Source organism: Spermophilus citellus (genome assembly GCF_964194105.1).
Source record: "Spermophilus citellus genome assembly, chromosome: 8".
Classification (NCBI taxonomy): domain Eukaryota; kingdom Metazoa; phylum Chordata; class Mammalia; order Rodentia; family Sciuridae; genus Spermophilus; species Spermophilus citellus.
This window is the reverse complement of record NC_138189.1, coordinates 88,780,459-88,804,427: the sequence shown is the minus strand read 5'-3', so window position 1 is coordinate 88,804,427 and position 23,969 is coordinate 88,780,459. Positions and strand designations below refer to the sequence as shown.

At 36.6% G+C, this 23,969-nt stretch overlaps 1 protein-coding gene across 1 annotated transcript in view; it reads right to left on the bottom strand.

Annotated features, from left to right (window-relative positions):
* Positions 1 to 7,234: 7,234 nt before the first annotated feature.
* The window catches only part of LOC308654696 (uncharacterized protein), a gene marked incomplete at its 5' end in the record, with an annotated part of 213,860 nt that continues 197,125 nt past the window's right edge, over positions 7,235 to 23,969 (bottom strand). Inside the window, 3 exons of the mRNA XM_081304369.1 lie at positions 7,235 to 8,580; positions 20,731 to 20,816; positions 21,814 to 22,029. Coding sequence (XP_081160495.1) covers positions 8,575 to 8,580; positions 20,731 to 20,816; positions 21,814 to 22,029 — 308 coding nt within the window. The 3' untranslated portion in view covers positions 7,235 to 8,574. The remainder of the gene's footprint in view (positions 8,581 to 20,730; positions 20,817 to 21,813; positions 22,030 to 23,969) is intronic.

Sequence of the window (23,969 nt, the reverse complement as noted above, 5' to 3'; positions counted from 1 at the left end):
TTTCTACTGAGTTAGTAGATTTCCTGGGGAATGCAAAGTTGACTAGTTAAGCTCTGATATTTTATATTTTGGATACACGCATGTCAGTGAGTTTTTGTCAGGGAACACATTTCTTGTATCATCCATTCTGGTTTTATCTCACCAGTAACCACACCAAAAGAAGAGTTCAGTTTCATCTGAAGTGCAAATATAGTCTCTTATGTAGAAATGTTGCTCAAAATGTAATGGTCTAATTTCCAATTCCCATGATTTCACAACTAGAAATATGATGTTTAAAGAGCGAGGATGAAATCTATTTGCAACTCATTATTGGCATTATTCTTACCAGCGTGAGTCTGAGCAACATCCAGAGTAATGTAATTTGTTTCCAACTGTGATTAAGTCAGAAACATTGTGAAAGTTTTACTCTCCCTCATAGATTGCAAAACATTTTAGAGAGTATATTGCCTTAAAACCTGAGCACTAGTATACTGGAATTGTTCAAAGAATGTATCTATTAAATAGCTAGTGAGTAAAAAAATATATTAAGAAGTCATATATGTTATTAGATTTCAATCACATGTTAAATTGGGGATATTGCTGAAGGAACTGAAGTGGGAGTTGCATTTTGACACATGCTCCAAGCACAGGAAAATGGAGATAAGAAAAAGGAGAGAAAGGGAATTAAAACTGAAAAAGGCAGTGAGTACAGGGAGTCAAAGAAGAAAAAATAATTAGTTGTATTCAGGGGATGGTGGGAAATTCAATTCACATATGATAAGGAAGAAGGAAAGGATTTGTGAAATGTGGAAAAAATTTGTGAGTTTCCAATTCTGAATGAAGGTGACAGTAAAACTTTCCCAATGTTTCTGACTTAGTCACAGTTGGAAACAAATTGATCCTGCAGAGGTAAGTTTATTTTTATTCTTTTACCACAAATGGCTAGGCATATATAAAATTTAATAATATGAAAAATTATGTTGCTATTTAGGACAAAATTATAGGCAGAAATATTGAGGAAGTAGAAAGAAGTATGGATGGTTATGGATTGATCCCCCAATCCACACATATGAAAAAATCATTTTTTTGAAATATTACCACTCCTTATAAACTTTTATTTTGGGGAACAGGCTAGGGAGGAACCTAGAGCTTCATTCAAGTTAACATAGAGGAATTTGAAGGTGACAAAGTTCATACTGGATCTCTGAATGTGTAATGAAAAACCACTCGGGGACCATATTCAAAGCTAATTCTGACTTAGCTGGAGTTTGACCTGCAGAACATAGCACACACATGTTTTAGGTACTATTTATACTTGCATAGTGTATGAATAATGCATGTGAGAATATACAGGCATTCATATATAAAAATTACTCACATATTATTTCTATTTTGTTTCCTTACCATTTAAAATTCTGTTATCCAACTAAAACATTTGAATTCAGGTTTTTCATTTGACGTAATAAAAAGTCACTGCTCATAATGTTCACTACACATTAAAAGAAAATTGTGAAACTAGAAAATGAGCTTTGTGAACTTAAAAAGAAATAGTCTGAAGTAAAAAGAGTGAAATCAGAGATTACAAAGAAAATAAAGTATGGAAACAAGAACTTCTAAAATTTGAGGTCTGCTATGCTGATTAAAAGAAGGGGTGAAACTCTTTCCTTTATACTGGTTCATAGGGGGATGTTTGTAACTGCTGAATTATTTTTGGCATGTTGCAAGAGAGAAAACATTTTACTCATCTGAAACATAAAAATTTAGTGACTAAGATAACACACTGTTAATCATCAATACTCAGGAATATTAAATGTATATTCTTCCCAATCACAGTTTATGGCTGTACAGAACCCTACCTTATAGGAATTATTTTTTTATTTAGGTACCAGATATTAAACCTAGGGGCACTTAACCACTGAGACATATACTCAGCAAGCCTATTTATTTATTTATTTTTGAGACACTACGTTTCTTTCTTAGATCCTTGTTAGGTTGCTGAGGCTGGCTTTGACCTTAAGATACTCCTGTGTCATCTTCCCTAGTTGCTGGGATTAGAGGCATGTGCCACCACATCTGAATAGTAATCTGTATATATATAAAATAGAAATTTGTGTGGTTTTGTATTTATTTTTTGCTTTTTGTAATACAATCAATGTTTCAAGGAATAAAATCCAGAAAACCATTTTTCTCTATTTGTTTACTCTTAATACATTTTCACTGTAGAATTATTTGACTAGAGAAACTTTTTAAAAAGTTGATATAGATTTTTAAATTATTCTCAAGAAAGTTTATGTTATTTACATTTCTCCCAAACATAATGAAATGGGCATTTTTTTGCTGCTCAGAAACATGTTTTTAAACATTTGTAGTTTTTCTTCTTTTGTATAGAGGGAAATCTACGAGTTAGTTCATCTAAGAAGATATGCTAGTACTGAGCTACACCCTCAGCTACAGTTTTAATATTAATATTCATTTAAAAATGAAATGGAAATTGATTATTATTTTATTCAAATTTACTCTGGTTTATAAATAAAATTTCTTCCTATTTCTTTGTTGAAAATACCCATACTCATAATTATTAGATTAATTATTCGGTTCAGTCTTGTTCCAAATGGGATTTTGAGTTGTTTATAAAATACATAATGCTCAACAAGGCAAGTTGAAAGTGCTACCATAAGAGAAACATAAAAAGTAGAATAAAGTTAATTTTTTCTCAGGAATAATCAATTTAAAGATAAACATATTTTATTGCAAATGTACCTTAAAAAAGAAAAATAGAAGAAATGATTCTCTATTTTTTGAATAAAATAATGACCAGTTAAAACCAAAAGAAAATGAAGATAATAAAGAAGTGAAAAAGAAACTTGAAATTTATCTCAGAAAATCTGATATGGAATTAAATATTACAAGAAATAAATTTAATCAGGTACATAAGCTTTCAGTAAATTTTCAATTTTTAAATCTTATTTCAAAAAACTTATTTATAATATCCCTTCAATGCATTATATGTAGCCATATTTCAGTTCATGATGGGACTATGATCTGAGAAATGTGCCATTTGGCAATTTCACCAACATACAATCATCATAAATGTGTACTTCCACAAACTTCAGACATCTCTAACAATACCAGGATAAATAATCTTTCAGGATCTCCATTGTATATGCAGTATATTTTCTCTCCAAACATGGTTATGTGTGGTGGGACACTACTATTTAGGTTTAAAACAAAATATTATCTCACCCTAAAAATTAAGTGATGACATTTTTGGCAACATTAATTATTGATAATATACCAGCAAAAAATCTCTGCAAACAAAAAGTGATAGATATGGCCAAAATGAAATGAATTGTTTTCAAATGTGTGTGTGTGTGTGTTTAAATATAAACTATTTTCATCATGAAAAATATGGAGGATTTAATATCCATATATGTACAACAATGAGGTGCATATTTAGGGAGTGAAGGTGACATTTTTGTCCCACTGGATTAAGTAATGTTCTTGATTCAACTTGATTTAGCTGTAGCAGTAGAGTGGTTTTTCACAGTGGCCTCATTCAGAGAAAAGGCTTCTAATATTTCTCATAGAAATTGATGATTTCTCTATGGTCTCAAAACCCTTGATTCTAACAATAGGTCTTCTATTTGGAGGAAGTGATTTAACTCCCTTGGTGTGTTAATGTGAAGATATGCTTATTACTCCCACTGTTAAATAAGGAGGAAAAGTGTGGCCAGCGGAGACCCTGCTTCTGGATATCTTTTCCTCACTTTTGAGAAGACAAACACTTTGCAGCAAGTAATATCCTGTTTTATAGAGGACAGTCTGGGAAATAATGATGCACCATGATATGTACTCAGTAATAACTTACTAGTATTTGTTCCTAATAAATTGGACCAGTTTATTTTCTCTATTTCACACTTATGTTTCAAACTTCATTAAAAAGAAACAAATAATACTGAAAAGCAACTTAGAAGTTGTTTTACCATTAGTATTTTGCACTTCTTTTCAATGGCTACTTATTTTGAATATATGAGCCTTCTCTGGTTTTTATATATTCACAGGACAGAAATAACTGCTTGGTGGATAAGCACTAGAAGCAGAGGTGGAAGGCTTAGATAAAATTTCACAACTTGTCTATATTTTTGGCTTTACCCTGCCTTCTAGAATTGTTTTATTGATAAACATAGATATGCTAAGTGTTGGCCCTAGTTCTATCATTTATTAAGGTGTGCAATTCTCATAACTGATATCAAAATTTTAAAACAATAGAATATGCATAGAATATTTTCAGGAAAAAAAAATTAAGAAAATTCTGTGTGCCCGAGTACATGTAGTGCTAAGGCTTTTACCATGGGCTGGTCATATAAATGAGGTGACAGAGGGCAAACTTCTTTTTTTTAAACCATCATACTTAGTAATCACTTATTCTATTCCTTGGATCTAACATAATTCATAAATTTTTCAATTTTGAGATTCTTTAAATTGGAAATTCCTTTTATTCTCATGTATACATTTTGCTGAAATTATTATTTTTTTAAAGTCTTGGGAATTAATGCTTTTATATGATCTGAAGTTTACATCTTATATTTCTTCAGTGGGATACCTATATATTGCAATGCTTTCATTGTACAAATATACAGATTATTGTTTAATTTCAGAGGATATATTGAAATGTCACTTTGTTGTATGCTAGCTAAATGTATCCTTGATTTTACCTAGGTTTCTAATAGTGATACAAGGGAGAATGAGCTATGGCATAATTGTCAGAGGATAAAGGATAAAATCTCCATGAAGTGACTAGAAATAGAGAAAAATTAAGTGTCAGAACCAGAAAAAGAAACACAGTGACATTACTGAAACTTTAAGAGAAAGGAGTGATGACCTTCAAAGGACACACAACCTGAATGAGGAAACACAAAACCAACAAGCCCCCATAATGAACAGTTGGATATTCCAAAAGTGGCATATACAATGCAAACGTTTACACAGCAGAATGAGAAAAAAAGCACAGAAAGACTGAAATCAGAAGTCAAATCCTACTCTTCCAGACTGGCTGCTGTTCCACATCCTTGCAATGAAAGGCAAACACCAAAAAGAGATCTAGAATTTGCTTTCCAAAGAGCCAGAGAAGAGGACTTTAGTTCAATATAAAAGAAGAATTTTGATGTATCTAACCTAAAAGACAGTAGTGAAATTCCTTTCCTACAGGGTTCACAGTCAGAAATGAAGATCAGTGACCTAGAAAATGAGATTGGTCAGAAAAGAGATACCCTCAGAGTAATGACTTTAGTTTCAGAACAAGGAAAAGACACCTAAAACAAACAAAAATGCCAAATGAAGGGGATGGAACGTAGATATCAAAATGAACAAAGGAAAATGAAAGAATGCCTCAGAAAGCAGAAATCTATTAGAGACTAGAGATTATTTAGACTCCAAAGTGAAATTACATGGTTTCAACAGGAATGTTATAACCTTCAAAACAAAGTTGAGAAGCAAAACAGTGAATTCATTAACAGCCAAGACAAATTTTGTGATATTATAAAACAATTTCACGCTCAGAATGAAAGACAACATCTTATCCTGGAAAACAGAAATATTAAATTAATCCATGAAAATTATCATTTTAAAAAGGATAGCAATATGAATAGAGAAAGCAGAAAAAAAAGAAGTATCAAGCAAGTAAACTATTTGAATTATCTTTAAAGGAATACCCCAAGTGATATTTGTGTGTAGTTAAATGTTGCTCTGATTCCTACATGTTGAGTACATATTTTAAAGAAACACAATCTCATATATGTGTACAGTTATATGCCAATTGAACACAGGAAACAGATTTTAAAATTTAAGAAAGGAAACATATCAAAAACCTTGGACCTAATAGATGTTTCATTTTGAGTAAAGAATTGTAAAATTTTAAGAGGCTGAGATACAGATATTTAGTAGCTATATATGCTGATGTTAGTAATATATTCTCAATAATGATGAAACAATATTTATTATTGGTCCTGGTTACTGAAGCCAAAGCTTTGTATATAGTAAACACATGCTCTACCTCTGTAATACACATCATCTCCATGTCTTCCTGTTGCCATACTTTAAGACCACGAGGAAAGAGACACATGGAAATGCCTATACTTAGTTGCAATTAACATTTAATTATAGATTGTCCAGCTGAACTGAAATGCAAATGTTGTATTTCATAATACATTTCCTTCACTAAACTTTTATATATTTCTAGTTGGCAAATTTAATTGTATTAATATCAATTTGATTTAAATCAGAAAATGGATTAAAAGCATCTACTTGTCAGTATCATACATTGAGGCAGATGTGATGAATTGCAGCAAAACCATGGTTGATTCAATCTGTAAATTATTAATTATGTTCATGATAACTTGATCATAGTTTTCTTCAAACCTCAATTGCTATCATGAAAAGAATATAGACTTTTCCAGTACAAAGATAGTTGTATTTATCTATCATTTATTAATTTGACACTGAATTTCCATTTCTAGACTAGTAAGGGTAGAAGGATTCATGTACAATAGAAATGGTGTGAAGACAGGTGAGAGTATTTAAAAAAAATGCATGTCACTAAGAGAAAAAATTGAAATATTAACTAATTACCTTGTGTAATCCTCAAAAAATCAAAAAGAGCCTATAGGAGGGTAATACTAGCAGACTCCTGATGGAGAAACAGAGCCAAACTGCATATGGTCCTCTAGGTACAAGTTCTGTCGCAATGTTATCATTGGGTTACATATAATTGGGTACCCACCAAAATTTTTATTCAAAGAGAAAATGTAGTGAACTAACTGGCTAAGATTAGTTACATTATGTTGCTATTTTTGGTTTCAGATTTCATTTCTGATAGTCTTGTTTTGACTTGGTGAAATACTGAGTTGTTTAGTTGAGCTATGTATGTTAAGTAAAGGTCATGATAATCTATATTAAGAAAACAAAAATACAATTTTTAAAAAAAAAATAACTGGATACCTCATTTTCAAGAGACACTTACTTGTTAACTGTATTCAATAAATGAAACTGAACTGATAATTTGAACTTTCCTTAAGTGCTTCATTTAAATTACTTTTTAAAATGAATATCACTGTCTATAACTGAAGGAAGATATTGAAGTATGTAACATACCTTATGTGTAGTTTTAGTTTCTCTGTGCTTTTAACACTTTCATTTATCCTGCATCACCCCAAGGTTTCCACCTGTAGTCATAAATGCATGATTGATACTCAAAAATGTTATCAATATGAATGTTTATAATGTAAAAAAAATTAAATAATTTTATAAGTTCATAAACTTGTAACACTAAAATTGTTTAATTTTTGCTTTTGCTAAATTGTTTTGACATGTTCTTCAGTGAAAATATATCCTTGATTGTTTTTATTTACATGATCTTCATCATAATTTTTGTAAAACATGTTTATTGCTGTACTGTTACTGCTATTATAATATACTTAAAATGGTTGAATTAAACATTTATTTGAATTTATAAAACAAGGAGCCATTACATATGATCCATATCTAAAGTGGCAGTGGTATTAAGAATATTTAAATAGAAATAGAATCGATTATATTCTTTCTATCTTCCGTCTTATGTACAGTGAGCACTGACTCCATCTTCCTGGAGATGTAACAAAAACCTTGCAGTTTAATCACATAATTTCCTTCATACTAAGAGTTTTTTGGGAGATTTAAATCTTATTCCAAAAATGAAGAGCTCTATCTACTTAAGAGTTGATAATAAAAGCAATGTTCAAACTATGTTGGATATTTTAAATATTTTAAGATATTTCTATAAACATTTTATGATATTTCTATAATGTTTGACCATTTTTTATTGGGGGACTATTGCAACCATGAAATATCTGTTTGAAAATTGTATAAATAAAAGATAGCATCTTGTTTCCATTATGTGTCATTGTTGTTAAAATATAAATTTTATTGCACCTTGTTTTATAGCACGGTGTTCAATTCTTAGCACCACATAAAAATAAATAAAGGTAAAATAGTTCTCTGTTAGTTGATTTAAACTTTTCCTGTATATAAACTAGTTTGAAATGATAAGTACTTAGGCTATCCATTAATTGTTGTGCTGTAGATATGATGTGTATTTAAAATTATGTAAGAACAATTAAGCCAAAGCATGAAAGAGCCTGGCTAACCACGAAGGCTTCTTAGTTCTTAAAAACAGTAAAAGGTCATAAGGAACACAGGAGTTTCCTTTCCATATTGTCATTTGGTACCATGAGATGTGCAAATAGGCTGTTCCTGCTGTAGGCTCTTTATTGATTTTCGGTTTTCATTTTCAATTCTTAATGTATTTGGCCATATTTAGGCAAAAAACATGACTGTCAGCCTAATTGTTTCACAATTAATTTTCTTCTCCCATGAAGGGAACAGGAAAACATATTTCAATTCTATAAATTTGCTTTAAGTTTGTGAGAAAAGAAAGGGCATAGACAGAAAAAGAGAAGGAGAGGAAGAGTTGTTACAGCCCATATACTTGCCCATCAGTGACTTGATTTCAGTAAATACCATGGTGTTACCCAAAGGTCAGACTTTATCCCTGAAGAAAAGTCATACCTAAGGACAAATTTTGGAGAAAAAGGAAAAAATAATTAGCAAAGAAGAAACACAAGAGACTACTATCTCATAAGCTGTGATACTCTTAAGTTGAACAGAAAAATTTTAAAGTGGTTATTTAAAGGCTACATACCATAGGCAATGGTGCGACCCCGAAGATCCGGGCTGACTGATTCCCGCGGCCTGCCCCGTGGCTACTGAAGGTGGGGCGCCGCAGAGAAGCGATTAATTAGCAAGCAGGGAGAAAAGTGGCTACGATTCGGTGGAAACCCGCCGGCCAAGCCCACACTGACCCCCGGGCTGAGTACAGGATTTCAGGCGGGGAAGGAAGCGAAACAGTCCTATCCCCCACAACGTAAACTCCACCAAGGCAATCAGCGGCCACCATCTTGGAGAGCTGAAGTATCCACCGCCACTCTCCGACAGACTGCAAAATAAAACAGGTCTGTGTCACTCAGCGCATCCCCCATACATCGGGGAATTCGCATAAAATCTCTCCTAGGCTTGCCGGGGGAGGGAGTATCAGAGTGAGCCTGCATAAAGACTAGGGGAAAACTAGAGACACATGACCTTCAACTCCCCCTCCCATCAGCAGCCAAAATGAAACCTGTCTAGCCAGCGCTGGGGGAGGGGCAAGCAGAAAAAAACGAAACGATAGAGTGCCGGGGATCCCAATAGGCAATTGTGCGACCCAGGAGACCCGGGCTGACTGATTCCCACGGCCTGCCCCGTGGCTACTGAACGCGGGGCGCAGCAGAGAAGCGATTAATTAGCAAGCAGGGAGAAAAGTGGCTGCGATTCTGTGGAATCCTGCCGGATGAGCCCACACTGACCCCCGGGCTGAGTACAGGATTTCAGAGGGGGAAGGAAGTGGTACAGTTCTATCCCCCATAACGGAAACAAAACAATAGAGTGACGGGGTCCCTAATAGACACCCTCCACACCCAACAAACGGCAGGCCCAGAGTACAGTTTGAACTGCTGACAGCCATCACTCAGGGGAAATCTGGTCTAGCAGGAGAAACCAAGACTAGCAGGAGAAACCAGGCAACTAGAGGCCAGGCCCTCGCAACTGGGCGGCTGGAAACCGCAGGCCCGCCAGCGGCAGTTCACCCACTGCCCGCATAACTGGGCGGTAGGAGAACGCCTGCCTGCCGGCTAACGACCACAGGACTGGGTGCCTAGAGATCGCCCGCCCACCGGTGACAGCCGACCTGCTGCCCGCGCGACTGGGCGGTGGAGTCCACCCCCCCGCCGGCGACCGATCACCCGCCTGCTGCCTGTGATACTGGGTGGCTGGAGACTGCCCGCCTGCCTCGACCAAGAGCTGAAACCAAACTGAGTCAGTCCAGTCACACCCCCCCATTAGGACACCCCAGCAAGGAGCCTGGGGCCCGTCATAGCAGAGTAGTGACGTCACTGGAGCTCGGCTGTCAGAAGTCCTTCCCAGCGGAATCCACGTTAGCAGGCACAGTTTAACAACACAAAGAAGAGACAGCAGAGTAATACAGAACCAAAACAAATCTATAGAAGAGAGCAGAAACACAGCAATCAAATAGAGCTGGAAACGAACGTGGACAACATGAGAAAACAAGGGAAAAAAGGAGTACAAACAATGCAGGACAACTTAATTCTACAGGAGGACATAGAAACATCAGAAGCAGGGATAGGGAAAGAACTCAAGGCATACTTAACTCGAATGGAAAGGAATATTAGAGAAGACATGAGACAGCAAGTCCAAGCAATAAAAGTATATTTTGAAAATGAACTAAACAAACAAATTCAAATGGCAAAGAACGAGCTCTACCAGGAGATAGAGATCTTAAAAAAAAATCAAACAATAATCCTAGAATTGCAGGAAACTATAAACCAAATTAAAAACTCAAACGAGAATATTACAAATAAACTTGATCAAGTAGAAGTCAGAACATCAGATAATGAAGACAAGGTTTATCAACTTGAAAAGAATATAGTCAACACAGAAAAGATGCTTAAATCCCACGAGCAATCTATTCAAGAGATATGGGATGTCATTAAAAAAAAACAAATTTGAGGGTCACTGGGATAGAAGAAGGCACAGAGACTCAAACCAAAGGAATGGACAGCATATTAAATGAAATAATTCTAGAAAACTTCCCAGAGATGAAAGATGAAATGGATTGCCAAATCCTGGAAGCCTACAGGACCCCAAACATTCCAACCAAGAATACTGTATCCAGCAAAATTAAGCTTCAGATTTGACAATGAAATTAAAATCTTTCACGATAAACAAAAGCTAAAAGAATTCGCAGCAAGAAAACCAGCACTGCAAAGCATTTTGAGCAAAATACTACAAGAAGAGGAATTCAAAAATAGTGCCCAAAATTAACAGCAGGAGCTATCTCAGTAAAGGGGGATGAAAATAACCAAAAACTAAAACTAGCCAAACTAAAATAAATAAATAAAGAAGCATGACTGGAAGTACAAATCATATCTCAATTGTAACTTTAAATGTTAATGGCCTAAACTCACCAATCAAGAGACATAGGCTAGTAACCTGGATCAAAAAAACAAATCCAACAATATGCTGCCTTCAGGAGACTCATATGATAGGAAAAGACATACACAGGCTGAAAGTAAAAGGTTGGGAAAAATCATACCACTCACATGGCCCTCGGAAGCAAGCAGGAGTGGCCATACTCATATCGAATAAAATCAACTTTAAACCTAAGTTAATCAAGAAGGATAAAGAAGTACACTATATCCTGTTAAAAGGAACCATCCACCAACAAGACATAACAATTATCAATTTGTATGCACCAAACAATGGAGCTGCAACGTTCATAAAACAAACTCTCCTCAAGTTCAAGAGTCAAATAGACCACAACACAATAATTATGGGTGACTTCAACACACCGCTCTCGCCATTAGACAGATCCTCTAGACAAAAACTGAATAAAGAAACTATAGAGCTCAACAGCACAATCAATAACCTAGACTTAACCGACATATATAGAATATATCAACCATCATCAAGTGGATACACATTCTTCTCAGCAGCACATGGATCCTACTCAAAGACAGACCATATATTATGCCATAAGGCAACTCTTAGTAAGTATAAAGGCGTGGAGATAATACCAAGCACCATATCTGATCACAATGGAATGAAATTGGAAATCAATGATAAAAGGAAGGAAGGAAAAATCCTACATCACATGGAAAATGAACAATATGTTATTGAATGATCAATGGGTTATAGAAGACATAAAGGAGGAGATGAAAAAATTCTTAGAGTCAAATGATAATACAGACACAACATACCGGAATCTATGGGACACAATGAAAGCAGTTTTAAGAGGGAAATTCATTTCTTGGAGTTCTTACCTCAATAAAAGAAAAAACCAACAAATAAATGAACTCACACAACACCTCAAAAACCTAGAAAAGGAAGAGCAAAACAACAGCAAATGTAGTAGAAGAAAAGAAATAATTAAAATTAGAGCAGAAATCAACGAAATTGAAACAAAAGAAACCATTGAAAAAATTGATAAAACTAAAAGTTGGTTCTTTGAAAAAATAAATAAGATAGACAGGCCCTTAGCCATGCTAACGAAGAGAAGAAGAGAGAGAACTCAAATTACCAACATACGGGATGAAAAAGGCAATATCACAACAGACACAACAGAAATACAGAAGATAGTTAGAAAGTATTTTGAAACCCTATATTCCAATAAAATAGAAGATAGTGAAGATATCGATAAATTTCTTAAGGCATATGATCTGCCCAGATTGAGACAGGAAGACACACACAATTTAAACAGACCAATAACAAAGGAAGAAATAGAAGAAGCCATCAAAAGACTACCAACCAAGAAAAGCCCTGGACCGGATGGGTATACAGCAGAGTTCTACAAAACCTTCAAAGAAGAATTAATACCAATACTTTTCAAGCTATTTCAAGAAATAGAAAAAGAAGGAGCTCTTCCAAATTCATTCTATGAGGCCAACATTACTCTGATCCCAAAACCAGACAAAGACACTTCAAAGAAAGAAAACTACAGACCAATACCTCTAATGAACTTGGATGCAAAAATTCTCAATAAAAGTCTGGCGAATCGAATACAAAAACATATCAAAAAACTTGTGCACCATGATCAAGTAGGATTCATCCCTGGGATACAAGGCTGGCTCAATATACGGAAACCAATAAATGCTATTCACCACATCAATAGACTTAAAGACAAGAACCATATGATCATCTCGATAGATGCAGAAAAAGCATTGGACAAAGTACAGCATCCCTTTATGTTCAAAACACTAGAAAAACTAGGGATAACAGGAACTTACCTCAACATTCTAAAAGCTATATATGCTAAACCTCAGGCTAGCATCATCCTAAATGGAGAAATACTGAAGGCATTCCCTCTAAAATCTGGAACAAGACAGGGATGCCCCCTATCACCACTTCTATTCAATTTAGTTCTCGAAGTACTAGCCAGAGCAATTAGACAGACAAAAGAAATTAAAGGCATAAAAATAGGAAAAGAAGAAATTAAATTATAGCTATTTGCGGATGACATGATAATATACTTAACAGACCCAAAAGGGTCTACAAAGAAGCTGCTAGAGCTAATAAATGAATTCAGCAAAGTGGCAGGTTATAAAATCAACATGCATAAATCAAAGGCATTCCTGTATATCAGCAACAAAACATGTGAAATGGAAATAAGGAAAACCACTCCATTTACAATATCCTCAAAGAAAATAAGATACTTGGGAATCAACCTAACAAAAGAGGTGAAAGATCTATACAAAGAAAACTACAGAACCCTAAAGAGAGAGATAGAAGAAGATCTCAGAAGATGGAAAAATGTACCCTGTTCATGGATAGGCAGAACTAACATCATCAAAATGGCGATATTACCCAAAGTTCTCTACAGGTTTAATGCAATGCCAATCAAAATCCCAACGGCCTTTCTTGTAGAAATAGATAAAGCAATCATGAAATTCATATGGAAAAACAAAAGACCCAGAATAGCAAAAGCAATTCTAAACAGGAAGTGTGAATCTGGAGGTATAGCGATACCAGAGTTCAAACTGTACTACAAAGCAATAGTAACAAAAACAGCATGGTACTGGTACCAAAACAGGCAGGTGGACCAATGTTACAGAATAGAGGACACAGAGACTAATCCACAAAGTTACAACTATCTTATATTTGATAAAGGGGCTAAAAACATGCAATGGAGGAAGGATAGCATCTTCAACAAATGGTGCTGGGAAAATTGGAAATCCATATGCAACAAAATGAAATTGAATCCCTTTTCTCGCCATCCACAAAAGTTAACTCAAAATGGATCAAGGAGCTAGATATCAAATCAGAGACACTGCGTCTGATAGAAGAAAAAGTTGGCTCCGATCTACATATATTGGGGTCGGGCTCCAAATTCCTTAATAGGACGCCCATAGCCCAAGAGTTAATAACAAGAATAAACAAATGGGACTTACTCAAACTAAAAAGTTTTTTCTCAGCAAGAGAAACAATAAAAGAGGTAAATAGAGAGCCTACATCCTGGGAACAAATTTTTACCCCTCACACCTCAGATAGAGCCCTAATATCCAGAATGTACAAAGAACTCAAAAAATTAAACAATAAGATAAAAAATAACCCAATCAACAAATGGGCCAAAGACCTGAACAGACACTTCTCAGAGGAGGACATACAATTAATCAACAAGTACATGAAAAAATGCTCACCATCTCTAGCAATCAGAGAAATGCAAATCAAAACCACCCTAAGATACCATCTCACTCCAGTAAGATTGGCAGCCATTATGAAGTCAAACAACAATAAGTGTTGGCGGGGATGTGGGGAAAAGGGTACACTTGTACACTGCTGGTGGGATTGCAAAATGGTGAGGCCAATTTGGAAAGCAGTATGGAGATTCCTGGGAAAGCTGGGAATGGATCTGCCATTTGACCCAGCTATCGCCCTTCTCGGACTATTACCTGAGGACCTTAAAAGAGCACACTATAGGGATACGGCCACATCAATGATTATAGCGGCACAATTCACAATAGCTAGACTGTGGAACCAACCTAGATTCCCTTCAATAGATGAATGGATAAAAAAAATGTGGCATCTATACACAATGGAGTATTATGCAGCACTAAGAAATGACAAAATCATAGAATTTGCAGGGAAATGGATGGCATTAGAGCAGATTATGCTAAGTGAAGCTAGCCAAGCCCTAAAAAACAAATGCCAAATGTCTTCTTTGATATAAAGATAGCAACTAAGAACAGAACAGGAAGGAAGAGCATGAGGAAAAGACTAACAGTAAACAAAGACGAATGGGGGGACAGAAAGGGAGAGAGAAGGGAAAGCATATGGAAATGGTAGGAGACCTTCAATGATATATAAAACTATAAGAGGTTATGAAGGGCAAGGGGGAGGGGAAAAAAAGGGGAGAGAATTGAACAACAGCAGAGGAGGTAGAGAGGGAAGATGGGAGGGGAGGGGAGGGGAGGGGAGATGGTAGGGGATAGGAAAGGTAGCAGAATACAACAGTCACTAATATGCCATTATGTAAAAATCTGAGTATGTAACAGATGTGATTCTGCAATCTGTATTTGGGGTAAAAATGGGAGTTCAAAACCCAATTGAGTCAAATGTATGAAAGATGATATATCATGAGTCTGTAATGTTTTGAACAATCAATAAAAAAAAGAAAGAAACATGATAAAATTTAAATACAAAAAAAAAGGCTACATACCAGCTGTGCCGTGTAAGTGGTCATAATTCACTTGTAAACTTGGATGATAGCTGCGTTTTAGGTCTTCTAGTACCAATCTTAGTTATCTTTTCAAAGAACAAATTCTTCATTACATTGATCCCATGTGTTGTTTTCTTATTCTCAATTTCAACGATGTCTGCCCTGATCTAATTAATTCTTGTTTTCATAGATTTGGCAACTTGTTTTTCTTGTTCTATGGCCTTGAGGTATAGCATAAACTCATTCATCTGGAACCCATGTTCAGTGTAGTCATTCAATGATATAACTTTTCTGCTTAGAACCACTTTCATAATATTGAAAATATTTTGATATATTTTATCTCATTGTTTATTTCTAAGAATTTCTGAATCTCTATTCTCATTTCTTTTTTTAATTTAAGAGCACTATTCAATAAGAGCTCAGTTAAGATTATTATTCAATCTCCATGTGTTTGTGTTGTTTATATTACTTTCCTTCCCATTGCTTTCTAGTATCTTCCAATTATAATCTGATAGGATACATGGGATTACACCAACATTTTTTGTATTTGTTAAAATTTGTCTTTACAATATTCAAGAATACAAAGAAAAATAAAATGCTGTCAACAATGTGGGGGAAAATTTACACTCATACATTGCTGGTGGGACTGCAAATTGTTGCAGTCACTCTGGAAAGCACTATGGAGATGCCTTAGAAAACTCTGACTAAAAGCACCATTTGCTCTTGTTATCCAACTCCTCATTTTGTACCCAAAGGACCTAAAATATCATACTACATTGATGCAGTCACATCAATGTTTATAGAAGCTCAATTCAAAATAGCTAAACCTAGGAACCAACCAGGTTCCCTTCAACAGATGAATGGATATAGAAAGTTGGTAAATATGCAAAACAGAATACTACTCAGCCATAAAGAAGAATGAAATTATGGCACTTGCCAGTAAATGGATGAAACTGGAGTATATGAAGTTAAATGAAATAATCTGATTCCAAAATCCAAAGGCTGATTGTTTTATCTGATATGTGGATGTTAATCCACAATAAGGCAGGGGGGTGGTTAGGCAAGAATAAAAGTTCTTTGGATTAGACAAAGGGGAATAAAGAGAAGGCAGGGGAATGATCCTGCTGATACTATTCAAGTTTCTCAAGGGGTAAGGTCATTCATTTAATGAATACTCATTCAATGACAAAAACACACTGAGCCACAGAAAGTATGAACATAGCTGCTATAGCCAAGGTGTTAAAGGCTTGGTCTCCAGCCCAAGATGCTATTGGGTAGAGGTGGAATCTTTAAGAGGTGAGGCCTAGTAAAAGGAAGTTAGGTCAATGGGTGAGCTCTTGTAGGGAATTTGGGACCTTGGCCCCTTCTTGTCTCTCTCTCTTCACTATCCAGCTGTCATGATGTGAGCAGCTTACTCTGACATACATTCCTGGCCATGAAGTACTGTTCTGCCATAGCCTCAAAGTGACAGGGTCAAGTAGCCATGGTCAGAGCCTAATTAAACATTTTCTTCTTATAGCTGTCAGTTATTAAATGCTTTCTATGGGCCAAGTACTGCTCTTAGAGCTTCATGTTAGTCTTTTGTGTATAATTTATTTAATCTTCACCACAACTTAAGAAGATAATATCATCATCCCCATTCCACAAAAGAAAAAAAAAGTACAGAAAGGATAACAAGTCTGTCAAAGTCACACAGTGGATCAGTGATAAAAGTGGAATTCCAATCCTAGTAGTTGTAGCTTGATTCTTAGTCAATCTATATATCTGCCTCCCAATGCCTACCTCATAGGGTTAGAAAATATATAAGTGAGACAACCTATTAAGAAGCTGAATTTCTTTGAAGAAGCCACATCTATATTTTCAACTAATTTTTATTGATGCATTATAATTATACATAATAATGGAATTCATTGTGACATAATTATACATGTATATAACATAAATCAGTCAATTTTATTCCCCAGTGCCACATCTTTATTAAACATCATGCAGACTGACCTCAGCTGAGAACATCCTGTTTCTGGAGAGATGGCAAATTGTAGGTTGAGAGACAAAATTAGCTTGGGGTACAATGGGGCCTTTTAAAAAAAGTCATTTACTTTAACTTTTGTATCTGACCTAACATTCTCCTATTAGGTAAACCTCTTAGAATGTATTAATAGCTTAATAGACCTCTAGCCTGCACCAACCCTAAATCTAAGAAGGCTGTAACAGTCAATACCTATAGTAAAAACTTTCCCTCTTTGCTACAGCTCACCTACCTACTTTCCCCACCAATTTATTTCTTAAACATATTGCTCGATGACTTTTGTTTTTTGGCTATAAAATAGTTCATGTAACCTCTTCCACATCAAAACAAATCATTCAGGCAACTTGAATCCATGTTCCTGTGCCACTCATACTTGGTTCAAGCTATTTTATTTTCTTTAAAGCCAAGTGTTGTTTTATATCAGCATTTACAATGGAGATAGATGATGATGGTTCCTTAACAATGTGAATGTATATACTTAAAATACCACTGAATTATATACTCAAAAATGGCTAAAATCATACAGTACGTACATTTTAGAATAAAAATTTAAAAAGATAAAATACATATACATATGCATTTAAATAAAAGAACACAGAGAAGTATTCTTATGGATTTACACCAAAGAGTTGTCAATGGTTATCTCTAGATGTTGAAGGAAGTGATTTTACTTTCTTTTTTATAAATGTTTTGATATTGTAAAATAAACATTTGGTTTTCATCCCATTTCCTGACACACATCTCCTAAAATCCATAGAATCTTCGAAGTGATAAATGACTAGTGATTTTTTATATGCTAAAGACTGACAAAGGAAATATATAAGTGAGGCATATATTTCCATGTGGCCTGATGGTAAATTTGGCCAATGATTTAATATACCATGCCTGTATTAGCAGAGTCTCCATAAAAACTTGAAAAGAAAGGATTTGGACAGTCTGAGAGCTGAAAGCATGGAGGTTCTTTAGAGGGTGGCACACCTATACCTCATTCTATGTACCTCTTTATCTGGATCCTTTCTGATAACTTATTTTTTTATTGTTGTGGTGAAAAGTTTTATAATAAGCTGGTAAATGTTTCCCTTAATTTTGTGAATGCTCTACCAAATTAATAAAGGAGGGAATTGCTGGGTAAACCAAATTAATAGCTGGTTGGTCATAACTGGCCTAAACTGGTACCTGAAGAGGGGAAAGTTTTAGGGGGCTAAGTGTTCAACCTATGAGACCTGTTGCTACTCCCAAGGAGACAGTGTCAAAAATAAATTGGATTAAAGGACACCCAGCCAGTATCTCTTTCTGCAGCTTACTCGATGGGTGAGGAATCTCCCTGCCCTGCCACTCCTAGTATCATAAGAATGTTGTAAGAGTATAATGGAAATAAACTGGCTTTTACTATTCATATGTTTTTATTATTCTCTGAAATCTCTACCAAGAGCATTCAATATATGACAAGAAAAATAATTTATTGACATATGGAAGAAATACAAGAAATGATCTTTGTCCTCAAAGAATTTACAATGCAAATAACGCACAAGGAAAATGCATTAAATAATTTGAACAATGAAAGACAGCTATGTAGGGGTTGTGGGTATAGCTTAACAGTAGAATTTGTGCTGATGTGCAAGAGCCCTGGGGTTTGATCTCTAGCACTGCAACAAAACAAAACTGCAGCACAGGCAGGATCATATGCCATCTTCTAGTTCAATCTTTATTTCAGAGAAAAGGAAAATGAGATCAAGTGTAACCAAGACCCGAGATTACATGCTTTACCAGTGGCAGTAGCAAGACCATAATTTAAGTATTCCAGTTGCGAATACTCTCTCTGGTCCTAAATATCCTGAGGATATGGAGGTACAGTAGTGTTTGACCTACACACAGGAAATGAAGACGGTTCTGGGCAGGAGAGCAACTTGGCCCCATTGGAACAGAATGGCTTAAAGAAACAGAGCAGCTCAAACAGACAATGGTGGATCCTGGCTATAGTCTCAGAAGATCAAACTCCACCATGTTTGTGAGTCCATAAATAATGCAATATTGCTAAAATGCTTCAGATCAGGTAGCTGGGTCTGTCTGTACTTGAATGAACTTGGGTAATTGACTAATTTAAGCCTCAGTTCCTCATATGTCTATAAAATGGGTTCAGGGCCACATCTTAAACACATGGACCTTTGAGGACCATATTATATAGGAGATAATTGATCCAAATTTATAGGGGATAACTGCCATGTTGCTGTGAGAATGAGAAATAACAAATGCAAAACCCTCAGAACATTCCCTAGCATATTGGATACTCAAGAAATACCAACTGCTAGAGTTAGATGAATGCAAGTAGAGAAAGTACCAGTATTTTCTAGGTCCTAGAAACATTATATAATTAAAAAAAATATGATGCTGGGGACGAAACCTAGGATCTTATTAAAAAGCTAGGCAAGCAATGTACACCATGTCCTTACAAATTTCTATCCATGAAATTAATACTATTATTAATATAGTATCATTCAACTGCTGTAATAACCACACACAGAGCAATTGGTTTGTGCCCACCCCTTATATAAACACTTTTCATGTACTAACTCAAGTAATCTTCTCATCTATTCTAGGAGGTAGGCATAGCTGTTATTTTGATTTCTTAAGTGAGGAAACTGAGGCACTGAGAGGTGGAGTTATTTGCCCAAAGCCCACAAACATAACAAAGGAATTGAGTTAAAAGTTGACTGTCTTGAGGACCCCATAGCATGTGGTGCTTTTCTACCACCAATATCTCATAAGATCCTCATGGAACCCTCCTGCAGCTTCCTGAGGAGCATCCTCTTTGTCTTCAGAGAAAAAGACCTCTCCAACTGTATGCCCTGTAACATGGCTATTTTTTGTTCACAGGTTATGTCACCTAGATGGGGTGCCTCCTTCAGTTGCCCAGCACAGAAATGAAAATGGTAGGTCAAGATCAGTTTTTGTATTCAAAGCACTTGCTCAGAATGGAATTTTTTTTAAAAAAATAGCATTTTGCCAAGGGAAGGGAGGAAGAGAAGAATGAATGAAGGAGAGAGGGCCAGAAAGGAATTTCAGCAGGTTTGCATGTTTGTTCAGTCCCTAGTGTTACATACTTGTTGCAAGTATTCCTATCAAACTAGTAATCACACAATAGATTGAGATTAATGAACAAAAACACGTTTAACAAGAAAAAAAGTGAACACTAGACGCAGGAGTATGGGCAGTATTCCTTACAGAATCCACCACCACCTGTGAGGGTGGAGCAGCTCCCCCAAGATCAAAGGACTTGTGCTCTGAATTCTGATGAAGGTTGTATTGTAAATGGGAGAGGGAAAATCCATCCACTAAGAATAGCCATGGCAATGAGCAAGCTCACCTGGGACTTTGCTTCTCTTTGCTCAATAGTCATGTCCTTTTTCTGGGCACTTGCCCCAGAGTAGGTGCAGTCTCCAGGAGGCGGATCTAAGAGAAGAAAAAGAAACCACAAGAAAGCCCCCTTTGCTTTCCATCCCTCAAAATCTGGAGCTCTAAAATTTTTTCACCACAAGTGACCACAGAGGGAAGTCAGAAAGATCTGGGAGTGCACAAAACTGGAGAAAATAACTGGGGTCGTCCTGGACAAGGGCCCCACTCTTTGTGGCTATGTAGCTTTCCAGAAGCAAAACTCAGGAGGACACGGACTCCATCAGCAGCAGGGACTCACTGAGCCTCACCAAGTGGCAGGCACCAACAGCCTTACACTGTTCAATCCCACAGAATCAGCTGGCATTGCTCCATTCCATTTTGTAGAAATGGAAAACTGAGGACAGAATGCACCAGTTCACAAAGCCAGTGACAATGGCACCAGGATTCCTGTCCCTGAGCATCTGCTCTAATCTCACTGTGCACCTTGCAATTTTTCTCCAAAATTGCCACCCAAATTCCTCTGCCTCCTGTCAAAGAATCGATTCCCAGATTTTAGAGAAAGCTGTTCCATAAAAGAAAAACAGTAGCTTTCCAATGGAGGGAAGGGGAACAGGCACAGAAACCAAAGACCTGGGTACTAATCCTGATTGTGCCATCAGAGAGCCAGCACCTCTCTCCTCAGTGAGACAGGTCACTACGCCCGCCACTGCAAGTGCTGAAGCCATAGGGAAGAAACTCATTTTCTCACACGTTCTACTGAGTCCCGCAGCAAACCAAACAGCAGCAGGACACAGCAGGGTAGGGTAGGGCAGGGCAGGTACTGTGGACAGACCTGGGAAATCAGGAGACGGGCCTGCTGCAAACCCGGGATAACTGCACAACCTGACACATCTGAGGCGATATCGCGGGATGGCTAGCGGGGACTGGTGACAGGTCCTGGGGTGTCGCCCTGATCAAAAAAGCTTCTCCACACACCTTAGGGGCCATTTCCCCACTCCGGACGCAGCATTCTCCCCAGGCCCCCATCCGCCTCCCACCGTCCTCTGCTGCTCACCTTCCCCGGCCTGGGGCACCCGGGGCGACACCTCGCGGGGCAGGGCTCCCCAAGCTGGAGGCTCCGGAACCGCCCCGTCGGCCAGCAGCCTGGCGTGGGAATCTAGTCCGCGACCGATCTCAGACCCTTGAATAGCGCACGCAGCAGCGGACACTCCGTGGCCCCAAAGGTCTACAAGGCCAGAGCAGGGTGGAACAGGATTGGCCGCTAGTTCGTCTGGGAAATGTAGTCCACTCGAGACTCCAGGATTCTGGGAAGTGTAGTTCTCCGCATTTGAGAGGCGATGCCCCAGCTGAACCTATCTGGTGCCCAGACCCCAGTTGAGGGCTCCCTTTAGTAGAGCTGGGCTTTGCTGACGCCCTCCATGAGCAATGTGGAATCTTGGATTCCAGGAAGTGACAAGTTCATCTAAGTCAGTATCTAGTACTCTTCTTTTGTGTGAATGCTGGAACATAATTATACAGCATTTCAGAGGAAAATCCAAAGAAGAAAACGGTTGGAGGTATCTGGGACGATTTGGTAGATTGAATAGGATAGATGGGGCAGGTGGGAATGGAGCAAAGATTCTGAGGTAGTGAGGGAAGTAGGAAATGAAAGGCTTCGACTCAGGTACTGAGAAGCCATCAGATGATTTTATTTTCAAGTAAATTTTTGTTTCCAATTACAAAACCCCGCGCAATGGCACATGGCTTTGTTCCTAGCTACTCCGGAGAGTGAGGCAGGAGGATCGCCAGTTCCAGGCCAGCAGGAGCAACATAGTAAACTACATCAGGCTTTTTTAAAAAGCTACTTGCAGAACCTCATAAATTAATCCATGCATAATTCCCTCCTTGTGGAAATTGCAGCTCTATTAGGGCAGTATATAGTAGTAATAATAGGGATACCAAATTATAGCTAATTCATAATTATCTTAGTATCATCTAAAACTGATATTTTTTTTCTGAATGTTATCTGAGAATGTGCAGGATCAAATTCAGCAGAGGTTGAATTACCTGTTTCTATACTATTAGGGTAATACAGAAACTGTTCCCAAAGGAGGGTTGTCCCCTTTTGGTTGGTGAAATGATGTTGAGGAGGAGAGGTACACACATGTACAGTTACAGAAGAAGAGACAAAACCTGTAGATGTTCAGAGAGGCTGTGGCTCACACCAATTAAGTTAGGGTAATTGTCATTCTCTAGACTTGATAATTAAGTCCTTCTGAGCTCCTCTACTTGCAGGAGCAGATATCAAATAGGAAGAGTCAAAGATTTGTGTACAACATGTATTTATTGCTCTCAACCACACACAATTATTTTACAATTGGTTTTCTAGGTAAAAAGCTATTCCTTACATATCAAATATGTGAATACATGGTTACATGAAGTATGTATGTTTTAGAAATAGTAAACTACATCAGGCTTTTTTTTAAAGCTATTTGCAAATATCTATTATCTTCCAGAAAAATCCATCTGCTTATGTGGATCTAAACAAGACACTCTTAGAAGTACAGAGTATAATGGCAATTTCAGTGCTTGGGCAAGGGGGAAATGGAGAGATGTTGCTCAAAAGGTACAAAATTTCAGATATTAAGAATAAATAATCTCTGATAACATATCACGCATTATAGTGACTATAATAACAACACTGTACTATATACTTGCTATGTACTAAGACAGTAGATCTTAACTGTCTGACCAAAGAAAAAAAAAGAAAGAGAGAAAGAAAAGAAAGGAAGAAAGAATTACACAGGGCATAAGGTGATGGCTACACTAATTCGCTTAACAAGGGCAAACGTTTCACCATGTATACATATTTCAAAACAGCTAGTTGTATACTTTAAATATATATAATTTTATTTGTCAATTACACCTCAATAAATCCAGAGAATAAAATAAAATATTTTAGAAATATTCAAAACAAAGCCAAGAGGACATTTTCATGGATTCAGAAAGTGAATAGAGGGCTGGGAATGAAGCTCAGCTGTAGAGCATTTGCCTAGCAGGTGAGGCCACAGACACCATGTCCATCATCATAGGATAAAAGAGTGAACATTCTCTTAAATATTTGACATTTATTGATGAGAAAAAAAAAACATTTATCCTTTTTGTGTTAAACTAATAAGCAAAGACTTATTGGTAATTATTTCACAAGGAAAGAACATTTCCAGAAAATAA